General features: G+C 41.3%; 1 protein-coding gene across 1 annotated transcript in view; it reads right to left on the bottom strand.

The window, feature by feature from the left end:
- Nucleotides 1-23423, bottom strand: part of LOC142414145 (uncharacterized) — a 126146-nt gene that overhangs the window by 95300 nt on the left and 7423 nt on the right. The window contains exons 4-7 of the mRNA XM_075511047.1: nt 19519-19582; nt 18885-18914; nt 17052-17104; nt 13089-13123 (exon numbers count right to left, since the gene is read on the bottom strand). Coding sequence (XP_075367162.1) covers nt 13089-13123; nt 17052-17104; nt 18885-18914; nt 19519-19582 — 182 coding nt within the window. The remainder of the gene's footprint in view (nt 1-13088; nt 13124-17051; nt 17105-18884; nt 18915-19518; nt 19583-23423) is intronic.

The raw sequence follows: 23423 nt of genomic DNA, 5'->3' as shown, positions 1-23423 counted from the left end.
TATTAAAGATAATTCTAATATTTGTCTCCCAGAATATGGACTTTTCCACAGAAGAAACAGTAGAGGAACATACACCAGCTAACAGGTAAGTCTTGGCTTTTTTGGTTTGGTTTGGGGGGGTTTTTTTGTTTGTTTGGGTTTTTGGGGGGTTTTTTGGGTTTTTTTTGTGTGTGTTTTTTTTTTAAATCATCATCAGAGGAAAGCCAGTTGTAAAAGACAGAGCAACTCCTGATGCCCAGTTACCCACCTCCTATAAAAATAGGAAAAACATCCTTATCCCCCCCGCCCCAAGAAACCCACATGCACAAATCTGAGAGGCCTCTCAGATCAGTTGAGAGCTGGGAGAAAGTTGCTCCTAAGCCTGAAGAATCGAATCTTATGGATAAGAGAAACCAGGCAGGAAGACTACATGGCAAATTTTTCATTCAGTCAAGATACCATCCACCTTGACATTAAAGACCCCAAAACCCTCGTAAAAGGTAATTCTACCCAGATTTTGCCACCGCATAGCAAAACAAATACTTTGTGTTAACTCAGCCTAATGGCTTGAAATTATAAGCCTATACTCCAAATTCAAAATGGAATAATGTTAACACTGTATTTTCCACCTTTGTCTCAGTACCATGGGAAAACTAGAAGATCTCTGGATATTTTCAAATTCAATCTGACATGTCCCAGCACTGTGACACAGTAAAAGGGACAAGGACTAGCCCAACCAGCAAGGCTGTCTTTAGCCTGCAAGGAAGGACCTCGATAGTTCCATCTTTTAAAAAAAAAAAACCCAAAGCCATAACAGAATAATTTATTTGGCAAGTGATTTTCTTCTGAGTACCTAAAGTACAGGATAAGCAGCTGTCCAACCATGATTTTGCAACTGCAGAAGTGAGTTTGAGGTGATACTTGTCTTTGGCTAAAGTAAAATTCTGTGGGTGAAACCAGCACCTAAAAGGACAAATACAAGTGTTGCTCTACATTGCAACACAGAGAGAGATGTTACCTCAATAAATACTGAAATACCTCAAACACTTACTGAAGTTCAAAAACAATTTGAGTTCAAGCAAAACCCGAAAGCAGACCTAAAGCTACGGGGGGAAGTCAGAGCATGTAAAAAAACCTGCTTTCCTGCATGAGATACAGCAGAATAATTTGTGGCCGTTCCACAAAGCTGTTAGTGTTGAAATCTCAAGAAATGAGTACAGTTTTGGATAAGTTCTAAGAAATTTACTGTCTCTTTCACTGTCCAATAAAAGGAAACAAACTTCAAGACAGACTGCCAAATAAGTGTGTGTAGCTACATCAGCAGTTTAAATAGGAGATCGAGAAACTTTCAGATGTTCAAGACAGTGGGCATTGCCCATGCAGCATGACTACTTACTTCTCCCTGGAGTCATCAAGCCTCTACTACAAAAAGTTCCATTGTGCAAATAAGTTAAAAACAAAAGCTAAATGAAAAAAACCACCACAGACCCAGTATCCTATCACATGCTTAGTGCAATTAATGTGACACGGGTGTAGTCTTTATACTGATCAAGTCTCAACGGATACGGTTTTTCTGTCAACATATCACCCTATAGGAGCACATAAATAGGGGAAAGGTATGGAGGTGTGGGCACAGACTTTTTTTTCCCCTCAAATTATCTCCAAAATTTCATTTTGTGTACATATCAATGACGAAAATGTTTAGCCTCGAGATTAGGCTCTCTGAGTTACAGAAACATTCATGTGATTATGGTCATCACATCCAATATTTGCAGTACACTATCTAACAGCTGTAAGTACATGAAAAATCTTGCCAAATGAGGGGCCTAGGGGAGAGGGTTCTTCATTTCACTGACAACCATAAGAGGGGGTAGCACAGTGTTCCAGTGTACATGGACGAAATAATTATAAACGTGAAAGTCCAAGGAGTAAAAGTATTCTAAACTACTTGGGCTAAATATTTGAGATTAAGTGTAACATTTAAAATACTATACTAAGTTAGAGCTATTGCATGTAGTACTCTGCAGTTTAATGTGTATTTCTATATTCACTTAATATTAATTTCCCATTGAGTTTCAAATCAAATTATGGAACAGCACTCCTTTCCCATTAGTATTTGGGTGAAGAATTGTGGAACACCCAACTGCGCTATTTAGTTCCATCTGTTGATGTTTCTGTCCTTAGCACTTCATCTGATCAAGCTCGCTAGTATTCCTCCCGTGCCAGCACCCGTTGTTAAGTCAGTCGGTAAACCTCCCTGCCATCCCACGTCTGTCCACACTGAAGAAGTGAAGAAGTGGGGTGTTGTTTATCTAGGCAGCAGATAATGGAAACAGCCTTTACATTTTTAGAAGGTTGTGACAGAGTGAAAACCTTTCTCCATGTTCATGGAACACACAAAAAAGTGGAAGTAGGTATGAATTGTAGTAAGGGAGATTTAGATTAAATAAAGAAAAAACCCCTCTCAGATACTGAAGATAATTAAGCACTGGAATACATTTCCCATAAGGGTATCAATCGCCTCCATCGATGGAGGATCCTTTCATGGTCTTTTCCAGCCCCATATCCAATGATAAATGCTTGACATCCCTTTCAGCCTTACACAGTTTCACAGACAGTTCTTCACCATTATCTCGCAAGATAACCAACTTTGATTTTTTCATTTAACAAATGGTGTAGGGTTACTAAATCTTTTGGTATAAGAAATTGCTTGTCTAAAAGACACCAGTGATCCATAGAGTCTGACAGCCTGTCTGCAAGAGCTGCCAGCATCAGTTTTGGGAGAAGAAACTTTACCTAAGGGACCTGAAGAATAATCTGTCTCCTTGTGTCCTCCTGGTCTCCAGCCACTAGAGTCAGTAGAAACTGCATACTTCACAAAACTGTTTTAAAAGTAAATCATCAGAACTGAAGATTTTCTTGCTATAGTTCTGAATCTTACCATATTCTTCATCTGCATAAAATAATCCTAAGGGCTAATTTTAAATGAGGTGGGAAAAATATTTCTGTTTATTAGTTTTGATCTTGAGTTTTGAATTGTATCAAGTGCTGTGCTACTTCTGGATATAACAGAGACTGAATAGGAGTCTCTTTCATATATTGTATTTTTGTGCACTAACAATCTTTCAAGAAAGCTCCAATTGTTTTGGCAGATTACACACACTATTTATCTACGCAGAGTATTCTCCCATTAAATGGGACATATATAGGTTCTACTGTAAATTCCTTTAGAGGAATTGCAGAATAAGCATTCGTGCCATACTCACAATGGGAGATAAGTATCTGATCTGAAATTTCAGCACTGTGGTGGTTAAAACAGTGAGAGGAAAAACAACATTGTTTTGCACTTAGAAACCTGTTTCTAATCAGCTGAGCTACTCCTATGGGGTCAAATAAAAATGATTAGCTTATTAAAAGCATAGCTTTGCTATTTAATAAGCAAAAATGATTGAAAATTCTGTTCCAGATCCTGATAATTTTAGTGTTTCTAGTTAAGCCTGCAAAATTGCATTCATTATTAGTGTCTAGATTCATTAACAATTCAATTTATAGATATTAATGCTTATAATGCATGCTTCGCTTGCCAAAACTTGAAGAGAAATTGTTTCAATTAGCTTTCATGGATCATGAATCCTACCGGCTGGGTATTTTTAGACAAAAGATACAAACACATCCCCAAGCAATGCTAATGCACAGCTGGGATTCGTATGTAAGGTCAGCTAACAGTTTAAAAGGAAAAACAGTAAATGAGTTTTACACAGAACAGTTAGGAACAGAACCAATCAAATATTTGCAAGTCACACTACTCCCCTTAAAAAAGCCAGGATTCCCTGGTTTTTGTGCTGTAGTTTTAAAAAGCCAAAGCAGGATGATATAAACTAGTGACTAGGTTAAAGAATATTTTTCAGCATGTGAATAAGCATACCAGGTATATGTACAGGCCCAAGGCAAATTGTTCTGTTCTCATTTGAATTCAAACTATATAATTAAAATCAGTAAAGATGCACAAGTGTAACCAAGGACATAATTTTGCTCAACATTTTCTCTTCTTTCCTTCGGTCAGTTACAGTCAGGGAGAAGAAACCAAAATCTACACAAACATTTTTGCACAACACTTGCAAAATAAAAGAACCACAAGATCACAGGACAAAATACTCCGTTGAGCTGACCAGGCGGTCGGTTCAAGCGCATTATGACCAGTGCTATCCAGCACGTGAACGGAAGGCCTGGAAGTAGCAAAACCTTCATCCAGTCTCACAGCGACGCCACACCAGAAAGAGCTGAACTCTGCCAAACTCCGAGCTCATACGCGATTGCATGCGCTGTGCATGAACCAAGGAAAGCATGCAGCCTCAGGATAGAGATTAGCGATTTTATCTGAGCACTTAAAGGAAAAGCAACCAGAATCACTTAGGTCCACAGGCTGGACTTCATTAATATAAAAAAGTTACTATTAAAAGTTGGCCTTCATTATTGCCAGTAATCCATTACCCTTCCTTCTCCTCTGCTGAGCATTGTAAACACCAGTTGGAAAACGGTGAGATTTTAGTACAGCTACTACATAGCAGGTATCAGGAGGTACATCAGCTGTCTCTAAAGTCAGTGCAAGTGCCCACAGACAAAGAGCTGACCTGCTGTTCCTGCTTCCTGCATACAGGGTTACGTGGCACGAGGACTTCAGTCGAGCCAAAGCCCGCAGTCCGTAAGTGCTGCACAGCACCGCAGCTTCTCTCCGATCTGGCACATCTGCCTCTGAGGTTAGACCATCTCCCAGTCCCTACAGGTACTAACCCCTCCATGATTCCATGGAACTTAGAACCTAAATACAATGAAAAGATGCTGGCTATGCTTTGATTTTCCTTTTTGGTGATTCATTGCCATTTCTGTGGCCAACATGACTTTAAAAACAGGGTCAGGACTTCCCGTTCAGCCTTTTAACAGTGGAGGGAGGGGAAAAAACAAAGAAAGGAAGAAAAAGGTCTTCAACACATGAACAGCATAGCTAAGGAACAGTCTGCTTTCAACTCATGCTCATGTTATTTGTCTAGAAGGTAGTTACTATATTCTCTCTGAAATAGACCTAAGGAAGGCGTTTTCAGGAACAGGAAAGATTCAAAGAAAATTAGTGTTTCTGCAGACAGATAACTTCAGTTTGTGGTTCTCCTCCCTGAGAACAGGGTAAACTAAATTCCAGGAATATTGAAGATACTCAGTATTTTATCCAAGCAGCCTAACCAACCATTCCTCCATAAAGCTGGTCTTTGTTTCAAAAGTGCCTAGACTATACAGATCAGTCAAGTTATTTCTTTTGAGTTGGCTTATTTTCGGAGAGCAGCACTCTGGAGAATACCACCCTAATGGCTGACCACAGAGGTGTCTCACACAGTGATTTCGCTGCTAGGCTTGAGCATATCTATCTCATGTTTATTTGTAGGGCAGAGAGTCAGGCCCACAGTAAATTCTTCGCCAGTGACGTGAGAGCATGTGCTCAGCTGGAATTTCTCTACAGAGAAAAGCAATTAAGAAAAAGATTTAGAGGACTAACATCAGCACTGAAGTTAGCTGGAACCCAGTCTACAGAGCGGCAGTGTTAGCAGCTGGCCCTGAAGCTGTCTTGAGTGGCAGTGGGTCAGCTGCTATCTCAGAAGTATGTCTTTCTAATTAAAAATTTTTGTGGAGTTAGGACTTGAGTCAGGGCAACCTTGTGATAACTCAAGAGAAGGCAACCCCAAATGATCCATCTTCCACAGTTTAACATCACCCTAAATTTGCCACTGCATTAGTAGTCGATGGACCACACATTTCACTCCTCGTTTGAACCACATTGCTACTTAAGCACTGCAAGGCACAAAAAGTTGCTGGGGGTAGGGGTGGTGGAAATCAAGATCTTCTCATAGATTCTCAAAAATCTTCAAATGGCTCAAAGTTTTCCAGTCCTCCTTCCTTAACTCAGATCTTCACTCTGTTAGATTCAGGTTAGGGCCAAACAACTGGAAACAGTGGTACCAGAGAACAGATTGCTGTTCCATTCAGGCTTATATTTTGGCAAAGCAGACAGTTTGAAGAAGCCCCTAGGCTACGTGCACTTACACCCAGTCTATTTCAGGCCTCAGAATTAATACAGAAAAGTCATCTAAACAACTATTTTTAATGATCTGGTATGTGTCCTCACCAGCACAAAGCAAAAAGGAACATAAGCTCACAGACCTTAACCCTGGCACTTTCCATGTTCCCAAATTCATTAATTCAAGATTATAGTTTGAACAGTACATGAAAAGAGTCAACTAATTTAATAAGCAAAATGCCTCAAAAATATATCAGAAGTGAAATGACAATGCTAGCCTTACTGCCAACAGCTGTGGTCAGCAATGAAATAATTAGCGATACTGCATTACTATTCGAGACCGTAATTCATTCGGTTTAGAAAGTCCACAGAGGCCTGACTTGCTTTGCCATGAAAAAGAGAGAGCGCATTCCAATTACGAGAAGATCCTGTTTTTTACCTCCCCCACTTCCTATGAACATGCTTTCATACATCTTCTACCAGCCTCTAAACAGTCTGATTATTCCTTTGACTATGGAGAATCTTAGAATAGCCCAGGTTGTAAGGGATGTCAGAAAGATCACTTGGTCCATCCTCTCATGGGAAAAGGAGCCTAGATGAGATTATCTAGCAACCTGTTCAGTTGCATCTTGAAAACCTCCAGCGATGGGGACTTCACCACACCCCTGGGGAGGCAGTTCCAGTGACTGATTGTTCTCACTGTAAAAAAAATGTCTTTCTTATATCAAGGTGAGACCTCTCCCAGAGCAACTTGTACCTGTTGCCCCTTGTCCTCTCCTTGTGAAGAACAAACCTCTGTCTTCTTTGTAGATGCCCTTTAAGTACTGGAAAGCTGTGATAAGGTCCCCCCGAGCCTTCCCTTCTCCAGGGAGAAAAGACCTAACTCCTTTGGTCTTTCCTCATAGGGCAGGTTCTTCAGCCCTTTGATCATCTTTGTGGCCCTCCTTTGCACCCTCTCCAGTCTGCCCACATCTTGAATTGTGGGGACCAGAACTGGACACAGTACTCCAGGTGATGCCCAACAAGCACTGAGTCGAGCGGGATGATCATGTCTCTATCTCTGCTAGTAATGCCCCAGCAGATGCAGCGCAGGATCTGATTTGCCTTTCTTGCTGCAGCAGCACATTGCTGACTCATGCACAGCTTGGTGTCCACCAGGACCCCAGGTCCCTTTCAGCAAGGCTGCTCCTCAGCCACACAGATCCCAACCTGTACGGGGCTCTTTGGTTATGTCGTCCCAGGTGCAGGACTTTGCACTTGTCTTTGTTAAACTTCATACAGTTCTTGCTAGGCCACTCTTCCAGCCCATCCAGGTCTCTCTGTAAGATGGCTCTCCCTTCTGATGTGTCCACCTCACCACCCACTTTGGTGTCATCAGCAAACTTGGGGAAGGTGTTTTCAATCACATCGTCCAGATCATTTATGAAGATGTTTAACAGCGTAGGGCCCAGTATCGATCCCCAGGGGACCCCACTTGTGATGTGATGCCAGCCTGAATAAAAAGCACTGATCACCACCCTCTGAGCGTGGCCTGTTAGCCAGTTTCCCACCCATCCAGTCTGTACTTTGCCAGGAGGAAACTGTGGGAAACAGTGTTGAACACTTTGCTGAAGGCCAGGTAAACAACATCCACTGCTCTCCTCATGTCAACAGAAAGTGTCACCTTGTTGTAGAAGGTGACCAGGTCAGTCTGGTATGATTTACCTTTGGTAAATCTGCATTGCCTTTTCCCAATCACCTGCTTCATTTGGCTTGCAGTAGTTTCTAAGCAGACTTGTTCCATTACTTTCCCAGGGACTGAAGTAAGACTAATGGGCCCGTAGTTTCCTGGATGCTCTTTGTGCAGATGGGCGTGACATTTGCCCTCTTCCAGTCATCAGGGATATCCCCTCATTTCCATCACTTTTCAAAGATTATGGACAGTGGCCTTGCACCAATGTCAGCCACTTCCCTTAACACCCTGGGGTGGTGGATTTCATGCGGGTCCATAGATTGATGTGGGTTGAGCCCTTACGGGAGGCCACAGACCAGCCCTTCCTCCACTAGCAGCAGGTCGACACAAGTACTTCTCTCCTGTGCTCATCTGAAGGTTGGCAATCTCCTTTTAAATATTGTCAGGTTGATAAAGAGGATGGTACAGTTAAATGGAGTTGCAGGCTACACTGCTTCTAAATAATTAGGTCATGTTCCTCTACAGCACAGAGCGGCAGCAAAGGACACCAATCTGCCGAATCTCAGAACATCCTACAGGGTATTAGTCTCATCTAGAATTGGCCTTTTGTAAAAGAGTCAGCATGCCTAGTTGACAGCAAGACATGAGCCACTGTTGGAAAACAAAAGCCACTGTGAGAAAGCAGAAGCTTGCAAGAAAGTGGCATTCAGGTCTGAATTGGTCCTAAATGAAAAGATGAAGTACCTGTCCCCTGTACAGCATTAAGCTACAATGAATAAAGAAGTTAATCTCTTGAGGTCAGTTAGCCAATCTTCAGCAAGCATCCACATTTTTAGCTAGACTAAGAATGTTTTAGAACTGGCCTTTGGACCCTCATATTTTGCATATACTGCATGAGCCACTCTGACAGTGTCATCTAGGAACATCTAGTCAAAGCAGAACATCAAGAACTACCCAGTTATGTCACAGCTGTGACTTCTCCTGTTCATTCTTTTACAGCATCCAGGACATGAAAACAGTTCTGTAATTGTCTACTGTCATCCTCTTTGAATCACCCTCCAGTGTCAAGAAGTTTTAAAAAATCCTCAGGTTACATGTATACATGTAAATAAGTATATAAAAATAACAGAAGGCATTAGAGTGTTTTAGTGTCAGCAGATTATCAACCTGTGATCTTTGGATGATGACTAAAATGAGGCAGAGAAGTCAGAAAAGCAAGAGTATTAGGAGACTTAACTTGAATGAATAGGGTTTTGCAAATCTGTTTTGTTCCAGAATTTGTAAGGATGTACAATCAGAAAAAGAGAGCGTGAAGAGACACTGTTCTCCATTTTTAATTACACAGATACAGATTTTTACCTGCTTTTAGTACTGTATACATTGTAACAGAGGGGTTTTTTCAACTACTTTATTTCATAGTATAAAGAGGATTTCTCCTAAAAAATATAATTAAAAAAGATAAATCAAAGCGCTCTCACACTTTAAATGCAATTTTGTTGAAGGGACACACTGCACTGCTCACCAAACATCATTAAACGTTGGATTATCATCTTTACTTCACTCATCCTAAAACACACCTTTTGGTCATGACATTACAAGCTTATGCAGACCCTAAGAAAACCAGCAGAACTTTTAGATCTTATGCTATTCAAAACCCCCAGAAATCAGCACAGTGGATTTGATTAGAAGTGTTCAGAGATTTGTTTAGTTTATCAGTTCATATTTGCTTTTCTCCCCCACTTACAGGAAAGTTTAATATACAAATGCACATGACATGCTACATCTGCAGCCTGAAATTAGAGACATTTAACTCATTTCAGACTGCTACCACCGTTCTCCAGGTCTACCTCTTGACAGACTGTAGTATTGATAGACCTTGTGGTCCAATTTTCACAGCCTTAGCCCTAAACTTGGTGATATATCATCCATACATGCTAAACCCATCTACACTGCAGACCTGCTAGTGCTAAGCACACTTCTATTCTTCACCTGTGCAGAGACACAATAGGGGCAACAGTACTGCTCAGTTTTAGTCTTGGTTTTCCTAAACGCAATCAGTTCTAAATTTTTATTTAAAAAAAAATGCATCCTTTTCCTATTCTTTGTTAATATATTAAGAACATTTTAAACTGTATTCTTAAAGATTAGTAGTAACAAAGATGGGAGAACGTGGTACACCTGTAGCAGGCACTTTGGAAAAATATACAGAATAGAATCATAGAATCGTTTAGGTGGGAAAAGACCCTAAGATCATCAAGTCCAACCGTTAACCCAGCACTGCCAAGCCCACCACTAAACCCTGTCCCTAAGCACCACATCTACACGGCTTTTAAGTACCCCCAGGGATGGGGACTCCACCACTCCCCTGGGCAGCCTGTTCCAATGCTGGACAACCCTTTCAGTGAAGACATTTTTCCCAATATCCAACCTAAACCTCCCCTGGTGCAACTTGAGGCCATTTCCTCTCATCCTATCACTTGTTACCTAGGAGAAGAGACCGACCCCACCTCTCTACAGCCTCCTTTCAGGCAGTTGTAGAGAGCGATGAGGTCTCCCCTCAGCCTCCTTTTCTCCAGGCTGAACAACCCCAGGTCCCTCAGCCGCTCCCCATCAGCCTTGTGCTCCAGACCCTTCCCCAGCTCCGTTGCCCTTCTCTGGACACGCTCCAGCCCCTCAATGTCTCTCTTGGAGTGGGGGGCCCAACACTGAACACAGCATTCGAGGTGCGGCCTCACCAGTGCCGAGTACAGGGGCACGATCACTGCCCTAGTCCTGCTGGCCATGCTATTTCTGACACAAGCCAGGATGCTGTTGGCCTTCTTGGCCACCTGGGCACACTGCTGGCAAGTAGCTCCTTTCTTCAGAGGAGGTTTATGCAGGAAAAGTGCAAAGAAGAACAACAAACTGCTTTTCATTGTCAAAGGCTGAATCTATCGATGGAAAGTTTTCCAACTGGTAGTTTGGTTAGTTGGAAGGCTCTGTATTATAAGCAAAGTGTTTTCTCTTTAATTTCTTGGAAAGTAATTCAGGGAAAGCATTTGTCATTTTGTTGGTGTTTGCTGTCCTTGTTGTTGTTTTTAATTGCATCCCTGACACATAGTTTGTTTCCTTTGGTAGGAAATGTAATAACAGAGCCAGTTTCCTAACAAAGGAAGCAAACAGGCAAGTTCTCCAGTACTCCTCCCTTAACTCTTGTACCAGCTTAGCCATAATTAAGGATCTAAAGTAACCCCAGATAGTAACATTTTCATTGCAGGGCCAAATCTCACTATTTTTCCACCCCTACAAAAAGGGAATTACTAGCTGTATTTCCTATCCCCACTCCTAAGCACACCCACATCTGAATTATAGTGACAGGCAGATAAAGACTGAAACCTGGCATTGTACGACATCTCCCATATTTAGGGCTTTGTACCTCAATGACACCACGCTGCAGCCCACCTGGAAACTACGTGAATGGATGAAGACACTCAGAAAGGAAAAGGACTCTGTACTGTTGGATTATGTTAAGTTCAACATTTTAACAGGTTTCGCAACCAGTTAGATCAACACTGAAAACACAGAAAGAATAGCATAGACAAGGGAGCCAGCTTTTTTTTTTTTATTTAAAAAAATCAACCCTTTCCCTGAATAAGCCTAGACAGGATTGCTAAAGACAAAGGTGTGTACCAATGCTCCCACAAACGCTAAAGAAGCGTATGGAGTATTCCCTAGAGTTCTATGTGAAGAAAACCAGGGTGCGTCAAATTCAACTCTGAAATAATTGGGCTGTCATGTTCCAACTTCGCCTCAGTTTCCAGATGTTCTTCAGATGGCCTCAAGATGTTGGTCAATCTACAGCTCTTTTCAATTGTCTAGTCCTGAAGTGAGTAACTGAACTGGGATCTACATATGAAAGCAACTATACAGTTCCATTTGTCTCATTTTGAGCAGATGGGAAACCAGCACACATGCCATAGCTGTTAAGTACCCAGAAGCAGAATAAAAACCAACAAAAAAATAAATTAGGAACTTATGTTACAAGCAGCTTGTCCTGCTCCCTGCAAGATCCTGGTATAAGCTTCTTCCAATCTACCAGCATTATCCCAGGGTTGTCTAGTTCTCATACAATCTCATACTGTCACCAAGTAACACTTTCATTTTAGCAGCCAGCTCACAACAATGATGAGGCAAAGCTGAATACTATCACCGTGTAAAATACACTGTAAGGGATGCAGTCATGAAAAGGAGCAATACTGCATGAAAGAGAGGACCCAGACCAAATGACTAAGTGCCCCAAACTATTCTGTTTAATAGGCAAGTCATGGAGGGACAACTATCTGCTGCAAGTACTGTAGATGCAACAAAACCCTCCATGAGTCTGCAGAAGAAATCACACATGCACTCTTTGCTTTATCTTCCCCCATCACTGGGAGGCGACCAGCTAGAGCTAACAGTGCAACCATTCTACATGTCTGAAATTGCCAGATTCTGCCTATGAAAACAAACGCAAGTCATCCCCACTGACTAGAGGATATAGAGCTAGCTTGTAAGCTGTAGCCTGGAAGTCTTCCAGTACCTGCAAAACATGAGCAAACTGAAGTGTTGTGACACTTGAAGGGAGCGACCAGAGCTGGAAGGTGTTCCTGTGATGCCTACCCCATACAGAAAGGGTGCTGATTTGTGGTCTTCAATCTTGCACATAGTAGTATCAGATTTTGGACTGATTTCTGGAGCTTGACATGAGACACTTTGCAAGCTACAAGTCCCCTTTATCTCAGGATGCAAGTTTCTCCTTGGGGTGTCTACAGATTTATTTGTATTTATTATCTCCAAAAAGATACAAGTATCCCAAGTTTGTCACTGCTATCTGTACTCATCTCCGACCCAAGATAGCTTAATGGTTAAAAATAAAACACAGATTTATACAGAGTCAGGAAGGTCAGATTTCCAATTAGAAACAAGATTAAAAGTAATTAAGAATCGCATATATTATGTTTAAACCAAAAAGATTATCTCTTCAGTATACCTTGTCTAGAATGCCTCTGTGTTTTGCTAGCCACAACAGCTATGGACTGAGTCCACAGATTCACCCTGTTTTCCACGTGACCATTTCAGACCACACATGTTTAAAGCTGGCTGGGAGGAGTGACAAACCCTGCTCCGTCCATCCCAGACTGCTCCAGACATCTTATCTTCCTTAAGCAAATTCTATTTTCTCATGCACTCCCCTCATTTTAAATTTAGTTTCCCCATTTGCTTTCTTAATCCAGTAAGAACACGACTTCCATGATTTAACCTCTCCTTACACCAAATTTTTTAACATTATTTTTTATTTTCAACTAATATGAATAGTAGAAGTGTTACATTGGAGACACAGGTACAGTGACTTACCTTCAGTATTCAAAACATTCCTCAGTATTGACTTTCTCCTCCCAGCTCACTTTAAGGCAGACGGTCTGTTGTATTCCAGCTTTAGTCATCTATTCCTTCCATGGACACCCAGGACATGGTTTAAAAATACTGCTTAGACTTGCAATATTCATATCAATTCAGTATTTTTCTTATGTTCCTTTCTTATGGAAAGCAGGCATAGGTTTTAGACATACCAGTAGCACAGATAACAGAGTTGGTACCAAGAAACTTCTGCTTATAACTTTTCCATTATCAACACCACCTTTGTCAATTTTAGGTGCGTCTGGCATGAAAACATCGTGTTCCAGCTGGGGTAGAAAACAGCAGAATTCCTATGGACTGATACTCATTGTTCGGTGCATCTCACATAGCCTTTATGTCTTACACTGGCAGACCTCAAGTATCCTTCACATCATTCACAAGCACTTCAGCAAGTGCTATTTAGGCAGAGTTAGCTATAGCCTGTATCAGAAGCCAGATAAAAACACAGCAAGCAGAAGACTTGCCTTAACTATACACATCTGTAGACTCTTACACCAGATCCATGCACTTCACCATCCTGTCTCGCAGTTGCTAGACCACACTACTTTGTCTGGAATTGACACTCATTCGTTTTCTCTGCAGTGAATATTCTCCAGTTTTATAATGATAGCCATTTAAAATAGAAGAGTCTTTTACATTCACTTCATCACCTTTATCTCACTGTGGCTGCTTTGCAGAGAAGATGAACTGTACATTTTCACATTTAGGTGTGCCTACAAGCTCAGTCAGAAGAGGCCTGGGTTAAAATTCTATTCATGACCCTTAATGGGCTAAACACAGCTGGAGTAGGGGGTAAATGCCAAAACCTTAAATTTCTGATTTTTGCTTGAAAAAAATGAGCAAACAACACTAAGAGGTTAATAAGGTTGCAAAATGAAACATTAAAGGTTCAGAAATAACTTCAGGGTTCCCTATCCTACCCCAATTCATTTTCTTTGGTCATACACATGGCATTGGTGTGCAAGACTTCTATCTAATTCAGCTTACAGCACTAAGATGAAAGGTTTTTCTAATACATAAAGCGTTGGGCTAGAAACCTCAAAAAACATGTTCCATCTCTGCTCCGTCACAACCCTCTTGTAAAAAAACCTAGCTGAAGCCATACTATAATGTCTATAAAGGAATTTATTAAGACTTTACCAATATACTCAATATGGTGCTAAGAAATTATCCATTGTTTGAGTAAAACTGCAAATTAGTTTTAATTTTCAACTCAGGACACCAAAAAAACAAAAACTGAAAAAACCAAACCCAAACCAACTGCTTTTTGACATTGAAATAAACTTTGTTAAATAATTGCTTGTTTTGAAGCATTTCTGTATAAAGTCAAATTCTTTTTTCAAAAACAGAGCATAGGCATAGATTTCTATAAGTTCCTACTGTTCTGACTTTTTTCTGTCCCAACACTTGAATGATTCAATAAAATGAAATTATTTTTGGCAAAGAGCACTTTTCACCAAGAATTGTTTAAATGCTTTTCTTGAACAGTTTTCTTTTGTCTTTTACTAAATTCAGTGATCAGTTTTGCAACCTTTAAACTTTTGCAACTCTAATTCTATGAGTCTAACATATTCCCCCCCCCTTTAAAAAACTCCACTCATTTAACTACTAAATACAGCCGACTTCATTTTCGCATTTTATTTTTGCGGGAGCAGACAGGCCAGTGGTTCGAGTGAGGAGGTTTACATGGCGAGAGGATGATGGAAGAGAAACAGCAGAGATGGATTAGGCACAGAGGGAATTTCCTAGTAGGACGTAGGCTAGACTGGCAGAAGGAAACGTTAACAGGCATAAGCAAAGATAAACCACCCCTCTTATTTTCACTACCCCCAGAGAAGTTTGCCCATTTCTTCCCCAGATGCGTTTAGCTTTCCATTGTGCCACCCTTCATGCCAAAGCTTCCTCAAACTGATCTTCAGACTACGTATGTCACTTTCCCTTTCCAAGGATCTTCAAGGCTCACTGCTACAGTGGTGATGACAGGAATCAGCTGAAGGGCAACTAGGAGAAACTGCTGTTGGTACATTTTCACAAAAGAACAGCAGCAATGCACACAAAAGTTAGAAAATACATTAATTCGAGATGTCGGATATTTGGCAAAACACTCAGCCCTACTTTACAGAAAAGGCACTGGGACTGCAAGTGCCCAAGATCACACAGGAGCCCCAGACTTACGGTCTCCTAAGCCATACGGCCATGCTCTGCCCAAAGGATCATCTTTGGCACCCCAAACCAGGCACGAGCTGACAAGCTGGACCAGCCTCACCACAGAGGTGAGCTGCATATCATCCAAACGTTTCCCTCCTGAAGCCACCAGGAGATGACGCAATGCCTTCCTCTGGTATTGAGAAAGTCTCAGCTGCCTCTCCCGCCACACCTCCCAGCCAGAAGCAAACAAAAAATGCCTCAGCAGTTGTTAGCAGTGCGAACAGGCTATGAAGAAAGCAAGTTCATCCTTTCTCGGGCTAATGGAAAACAAGGCTCCAGAACACAAGACAGAACATAGGTGATGGAAATCAACGGGAAAAGGAGGAGGAGACTTCTGAAAAAGGTCAAGAGAGTATCAGATAAGCTGTCATGAGAAGGAAGAGTTATTGTACTCATGAGCTACTTGTAACTTCGTATCTGAGCCTCAGGTTTTTTCCTTCCCTCAAGAGACAATCCCTGCAGTAAGCTCAGCAGGTCCCATGCCCTTACAGTTATTTTGTGCATTTTGGAAAAAACAGAGCTGGGTGCTCCAAATATCCCCACAGGAAAGGGTCAGTTTCAGAATTCCTGAGCAGCCAAATATTAAGCCTACTGTTCAATACTTTGGTTAAAAAAAAAAAAGTTTGGGTTGAAAGATTTCCATCTCAGAAAAGCTTTGATTCTGACATGATCAGAAATCCCAAGTTTTACCCTGTTGCAAAGACTGGAAATTTACAGCTTGCAGTTAAAAAAAAAAAAAAGCTATTTGTGTGCAGGAATGATTACTTAGTTAAAAAAAACCAAACCAAAACACCCTCTGCCCTTCTACTCTCACACACCCATGTTCAAGAGGCAGGCTCCTTGCTGGTATTTGAACTTAGTAAAAGGAAGCCACTTCCTCATTAAGACATACCCAACTATGGTAATAGCATGGAGAGCCAAAAGTAGTAACAGATTTATTATTACCACTGTGTGGAAATAAAAATCCCCCCCCCCCATTACTCAATCCAGTTAATTATCCATGCAAAGTAAAGTTATTCCTGGCAGCCACAGAGGCAAAACTAACTTCAGTAATGCTGGGGGTGGAATGGTTGTTATGCAGGAGAAGAAACTAAATAGTTCAGTAAATTAGCCCAAATAGATACACACTGGGATTGGCCTCTAGAGATTCAAAATACCAAATTCAATGCTTTTAGGCTTATCATACTTTTATTTAATAGAGAAATGTCTGATCTGGGACTGCATCATGTCCCAAAGACTCTACGAAGAGGTAATTTTTTCAGAGTGCCCTGAGGATAACAGGAAAAATTACAGAAAGCTTCAAACCATTCAGCTCCCACAAGTATCCCTGCATTCTGGACTTTCACTTAAGCAACGAAGCACAACCAGCAAGGAATTTGTGGTGGTTACTGAATACTTGGACGGGTATTACAAAGCACAGCACTAAATGCTCCAATAGCCCAACATTTTCCTGGAAAAGCACAGTCTGATTTCAGTGAGGGGAGCACCAGGCTGAGATTGCAGCATCTTCCTGATGTTACTGGCCTCAGCACAGCTCAGCCTGAAACACCATGTACCCCCAGCTCCCGCGGCATTCCAGAGGCACTCTGTGTTTGCTCTTGAAGCTTATTTGTCCAAGAAAATGTCCCCACAGTCAGGTTTTACCTCAGGGGGAAAAAAAAAAAAGCAAAACACTAAACCCAAAACACATACCTATGACAATTGGAGGATGGAGAAATCAAGCCATAGAGGGAGAAACCCCAAACCTACAAAAAGCACACACAAAGCAAGAGCTGAAAGTGAAGAAAGCCACAGAATTTATTCAAAGTATTTATTTCAACTGTCCACAGGCACAGTGATTGTATAAACAGTGAACGACGGGAACACAAATGAACACTATGGGAAAAGAAACCCCTCACATTTTTTCACTGCAGTAAAGCACAGACCACCAAGAACAGTTTGACTCAAATACCCAGCATCAGTTCCCACACGAGAGCTGTTATTGTTGGCTTCAACACCCAAATCCAACAAGAACAGTAAGAACATGCATTCTGCTAATGTTTGAATAACCCTTGCCAACAAATTGATCCCACAGCAGCAAGGCTGTAGGAGATGGGTTCAAATAAATAAATGAGAGAGAGAAAGTAAGTAAAGGGAAAAGACATGCAGCACTCCTCTTTTAGCATGTGTTCAGTGGGAGCTCTTTTTATTTCCCTTATTTAATATGGATTGTTTCTTTTTTTCCTCCCCCTTTGTAAAAAAAAAAAAAACCAACCCAAGAGGGCATTGGTGAGCATCTGTAATTTACATGCAAGGAGACACAACTGCCAGAGAAATACAGATTCCACAGACGTTAGCCCAGAGGAGAGCCCAAATGAAGCAAGTCTCTAAATAAGGTCTGGGAGGCACTTTCTGAAGAAAAGCAGTGTTTTTCCAAAGTTGGCAATTACGGCTGCCAGCTTAACCCCAGTCCAGCAGACAACCTTCTACATTTACCTGGTTACCCTACAATAAATCCACCACTTCCACATGTAAAAAGGATGAACAGATCATTGAGATAGGGAACAATCCCTCCTATCTTCTGTATTTGACTTCTGTTCTCTCCATCAGAGATAGTATTTTGAAATCTCAAAATGGGCTTGACTGGTAAGCCTGAAAACCAAGCCCCTATTAATCCACAAACAGATTCATTGCAGTGGTGAGTGACCAAGGCTCCTGATATGTAGGCTAACGGGCCTGTCCAAAGCCAAGCTGAGCCACACTGTTCCAAGGGCTCGAGCTCGTATTTCTGCACAGAATCGTATTGTATAACCGCTGTCTCCTGCACAGTGGAGTTATAATCTACACCTCCAAACCAGTTTCATTGTCGCTTCTCAAACTGCCAAGGGAGCAAGTGTGCAGAAGACATGAACAGAATTGTAATTTTATTCTTCTGTGACCATTTCTTCTCTAGGAAATACAGCTTCCTTCTCCAGAAGGAGGTCATATAGCATCAAGGACAACATTGACTTTTGACCATTCTTTTCAAGTACCTTCATTCTTTTCCTGCTCAAACACGTTCACCGGTTTGGTACATTAGCTCAGAGATGCATGCATGTACACCATGCCACAAATGCAAAGAAAACAGAACAGAGGCACTAATTAAAAATTCAGTAAATTTATAATTGTTTTAAACTGCCATGCACCAGTATAGCCTATTTCCTGAAGAGATTTCATCCTTTCAATCTTTTCAGTCCCTTACAGGCTCTTAATATTAAATGGGACTCTGTACCTTTAATTGTGATTTTCCATCTTGCACAAGTAAACCTTTTCCATAGTACAGTCTCTAAGTTATAAATAAAACACCCAACTATTTTCTTTTTCCCACAGATGAGAACATTAAAACATTGACATTTTAATCTGTTCTATACAAGAGTGAGTTGTGTCAGCACACTGCTTCCAGCTACAACAACAGAAAAACCCAAGTTTAATTAAAGACAGAGTGGAGGAGCTGCATTGTGGTGTCTGAACCACAAAGATGCACAGCATAGTCTCTCGCTCACTCACCATTTTGGGCTCAGTTTCCTCTTTGGATAACTGCTTGGCAGACAAAAGATGATTGAAAAGAAAGGGGAGGGAGGACAAGAAACAAATGTATTTTCTCAGACAGGAAATGCGAAAGGTGAGACCATATACCCAAGACTTATATACATTAAAAGCTTTACCCAGAAAATAGTAAAAGGATAGCACAAACAACGCTATCACAAACACGCAGCAGAAGCCAATCGCATCCACATCAACCCTGCCACTTCAGTGCTAGGGCTTGCACCGATCCAAGCTTTAACACTGTGAATTAATACCCGTTTCCGCTGACAAATTATTTTCCCCGGCAAGTTCCAGTGATGTTCTATTGTTAACAATGAAACCACAAAATTCGGGGTTTCCACTTCCAGGTAAGCAAGAAACACACTGTCTGCCAGGTAGCACCTAATGCTTCTAGTAGGAATCTTCTAGCAATTCATCAGCCCAGGCCCCTTCAAGGTACAGGACTGCTGCAGCAGGGGCACGGTGGGCGTCCCGTCCTGTGATGGAGGACATCCGAAGGGAACAGAAGGCTGCTCTACTACGTCAGCAACTCCCTTTCTACGCTCCTGCCCGTAAGCTAAAGGACAGAGGTTTGCAGATCTCAGGTTGTTCCTACCAGCGCTTCCTCAGCAGCACAGGCTGCAACGCTTCCCACGCCCTCCTGCTGCCTGTGCTCACTGCTGCAAAGGCAGGCAATGTGCAAGGAGAGGCTGAGGGAACCGGGTCTGTTCAGTTGAAGGAGAGGAGGCTAAGGGGCAATCTAATTGCTGTCTGCAACTATCTAATGGGCAGTTACAGAAGTGTGAGACAGACTCTTCTTAGAGCTGCTCAGAGAAAGGACAAGAGGAAACAGAAGAAAGTTACAGCTAAGGCAGTTTCAGCTGCAGACAAGGAAAAATTCTTCAACGAGTGTGGTCAGAGTGGAACAGGTTGCCTAGGGAGGCTGTACAATCTTCAGCTGTGGACTTACTTCAGAACCAAGGGGGAGAAGGTCCTGGGCTGCCTAACGTCACATCAGCATGAGCAGGGGGTTGCACCAGGTGTCCTGCGAAGGCACCTTTCCACCAAAATTATTCTACAATCTCATGACAGATCCGCTTCTCACACCCCTGCTACTACATGGGAAGTGGGAGCAGGTAGACAACAAAAGAGTAATCTCCAATAAACAACTTATGAATGACACTGCAGACTGAAAAATACACACCTTTAAGACTCACATACCCATGTGTGTTTAGACTGCACATGCTAATAGTTCCAAAATAACCAGTTATGGCAGCATCAGAATTCTTCATGAGAACAACTGCTCACAGATGATAGCCTTAAGCAGCCCTTGGGCACTTATATTTCCAAGTCAGGAACCTAACTTGTATATTTAAGTCTCAAAAGTAGTCTAAAAATTAATGCAGACTTGTTCTGAACCTGGCACCTTCCAGTAGCCATCAGCTGGATGAGAATTTCTCCTTCCAAACTGCAAATGTGGTCATCCTGCAGTTTCTCCTTGCTCAATAGGAAAGCCACAAACACTGAGCCATTTACTATGGTTTCGTTGTATTACCCAAACAGAGGTGCTGTGTCATATTATTTGTTTAATCATGCACATGTCAGAAACACTACAAACAGGAATATCAAGGGAGTAAGATAGTGTTTTCTGCACTAGAAATGAGACTCCATTTCTAATGAGTTCATTTTGTTAGCATTTCACACCCAGATTTCCTCTCCAAGTACCTAGAAGTCTCTTTGAGATATGCCTTTTTTTAAAAAAAAAAAAAAAAAACCACCACATCAGTTCATAACATTGTCACTCACTGGCTCGAAAAGAATATTGCTAGTGTTTGATCCTGCACTCTTACAACTTCACTTCCGTTCCAAAGTAAAAGGACAACAGTTGAGGCTAGCTGATATCCCTAAAGTAGGGGATAAGTCAGAGTAAGAAGAGTTGTGTAAATAGAAACAAAATGGAAAGTGGATATGAAACTGAAAAATAAGCAAAAACATAGGTGAAAAAGTATAGTACAGAACAGTGATCCTTACTATAAGGATCAGCATCTACTAGTGCTTGCAAAACTCCACACCAGTCTGGTTCCAGTTAAATGAAGCTATGATTATCTAGTCCGAAAATAAAGCTGGAGTGACACATGTATAACTGACACAGTACTACAAGTCACAGGCAAGTTACAATCTACCTTCCAAAATTTGGAAGAAAAGCTTTTCAGCTGGCAGGTAGAATAAACAATGATATAGATGAGGATGCAAAGGGAGGAAAAAAAAAGTATCTATTCACCTCAAACTTTTATGGGTAGGTATGTAAAATTGTTTCCTGCCCCATCTTTCACACAGAATAGGAAAGGTATAAATATCAAGGAAGAGATATTCACATTCTTGGTCAGTTTCTCAAAAAAAAAAAAAAAGCCCAAACCAAACCCACAACTAAACCACCCAACAACAAAGACACCCCCCACAAAAAACAACCCAGCTCTCATTAAGACACTTAAAGAATAGTCAAATTTTCAAACTAACTCAGCATACTGGGTGCGTGTTGGTTGCCAAGCTTCTTCAAAGAGCTGGCCCAATTACGGATCCCCAGCCTTTGAAGATGCAGCCAGGTGTACTGCATTCCTGTCGGACAGTACCACCTCTTCTGTTCCTACACGTACCACCTACCAAAAGAGGCACCTGTAGTATCAGACCTGATGAAAAGGAAGTATTAAATATCTGTTTGTGGGAGATCTTTGTTGAGAGCGTGGAAGTTGATTTATACACCTGCTTTCCTCAGCAGCTGGGCGTGCTTCCCTGTATTTCCATTTTCAAGCGTGTCTCTAACACGTGTCAACTTTGCAATTTTTCCTGTGCAAAAGCACCATGTTCTAAACTTGATGTTTGTGAATGTAAATTTTGAAGGCATTTCCAAGATTGCTTTCCCCATCTACTTCTTGAAGAGAAAAAAAAATAATCCTAAGAAAGTCAATGAATCCAAGTAGAGACTTCAGAAGTCCTTTCAGACAATCAAAAGCAGGATTTTCCAACCAGGCAGCTGTAGTTCATTAGATCCGCCATGGACCGTGAAAGCCACTTGCCAATAGTGTCGAAAGACTATTACTCATTTCAATCTCTCTGAAGAGGACAGCTCTCTGACAAAGCATTAGTGAAAAACACAGAGTTTGGGGCTGTGACTGGAACAGCTAAGCATGCAGACAGAGGTTCAATACTGAACACGAAGCTGAGTTGTAAAGGCAGATTGATGTCCCAGCTTTTCACCTTCAGAGATCAGAGCTTCCATCTAGATTACAAAGGGGAAAAAACATTTTGGAAATAAAAATAAGATGGCCATGTGGATGATAATCATACCATAGAACCTGACAGAAGCCTATTTCTGAATAGCAGGTTTTCTGCAATCCTTTGAGTCTTGCTAAACTGCAATTGACAGCAAAAAAAAAATTCTGGGACTAGTCAAATCAGCTGAGAATGTCTCACAGTCCAGCAGTGAAGTTGATCAGAAATACTAAGATGGTTCCCCAAAATAAATACAAGATTAAGGCAAACATAAGGAAGGAGTCTGGAAAATAGTAATTTTGCTCCTTTCATGAATTAAATTTCTGCATAAATAATAACAAAAATAAGGTCTTGTAACCATAATACATAATTGGACAGGCTTGGCCCATGTAAGCATTTGGCTAGCAGATGTTACAGTTGGGGGTGTCAGAACTCAAACACAATGCCTTCTCCTTTGGTTGGCTGCAATAATCTAACCCATTCTAATACCTGTTCTCTTCTGCAGTAACTTTCCTCTTCGCTTTTAATGCCTATAGCAGCAGCCTGGACATTTTAATAACAGACCCCTCAGTTCCAGGCAGTATTATGCTGTGGTCAGACATCACATAGCAAGTCACACATCTCAGAAGATAAACATTCCTAATGTCGAGGCCTCTACTACCGTATACCATAACCTATAAACATCCCAGCTGCCACCCCCAAGGACATCAGCTCTGGTATCCTGTGTGCAATAGCGGCTAAGAAGAGTTGTCAGAAACCCCGCAGATGAACTGGAGATAAGATGATTTCTCCATTAGTGTCTGTTAATCAAACAAACACCACCACCATCCTCCAAGCCTCCAGATATTAGTATAAAATCTAAAGCAATGAAAAGGACTTAACAGAAAGCATTCGCTCTTCATCCCCGAGAATCAATAATCCACTTTGTACAGTTCACTTGGATTCTATTTTTAAAACTATGTTTTTCTAGATTACCAATCAGAGAGAGACCAAATAGTTTTCATTCCCAATGTACACCTTAGAGAAAAATGTTTGCAGAAAGTTGTAAAAAAGCATGATGAATATACAGCAAATAGCACAAACCAATCAAATTATACACTTAAATATTTTCTTAGTATTCCAGAAAAGTAGCAGATTATATTTTACAGAGGAGATGTACTGCAACATAAGCGATATTGTGCTCACAATAAAGTTGCCTTTTCTGTAATGTTTTGCTCTGACTGAAATATGTTCTTGTGAGAAGGACTGGCA

This window comes from Mycteria americana, chromosome 8 (genome assembly GCF_035582795.1).
Source record: "Mycteria americana isolate JAX WOST 10 ecotype Jacksonville Zoo and Gardens chromosome 8, USCA_MyAme_1.0, whole genome shotgun sequence".
NCBI lineage: Eukaryota > Metazoa > Chordata > Aves > Ciconiiformes > Ciconiidae > Mycteria > Mycteria americana.
The sequence above is the reverse complement of the archived record's forward strand: the minus strand, read 5'-3'. Positions and strand labels throughout refer to the sequence as shown.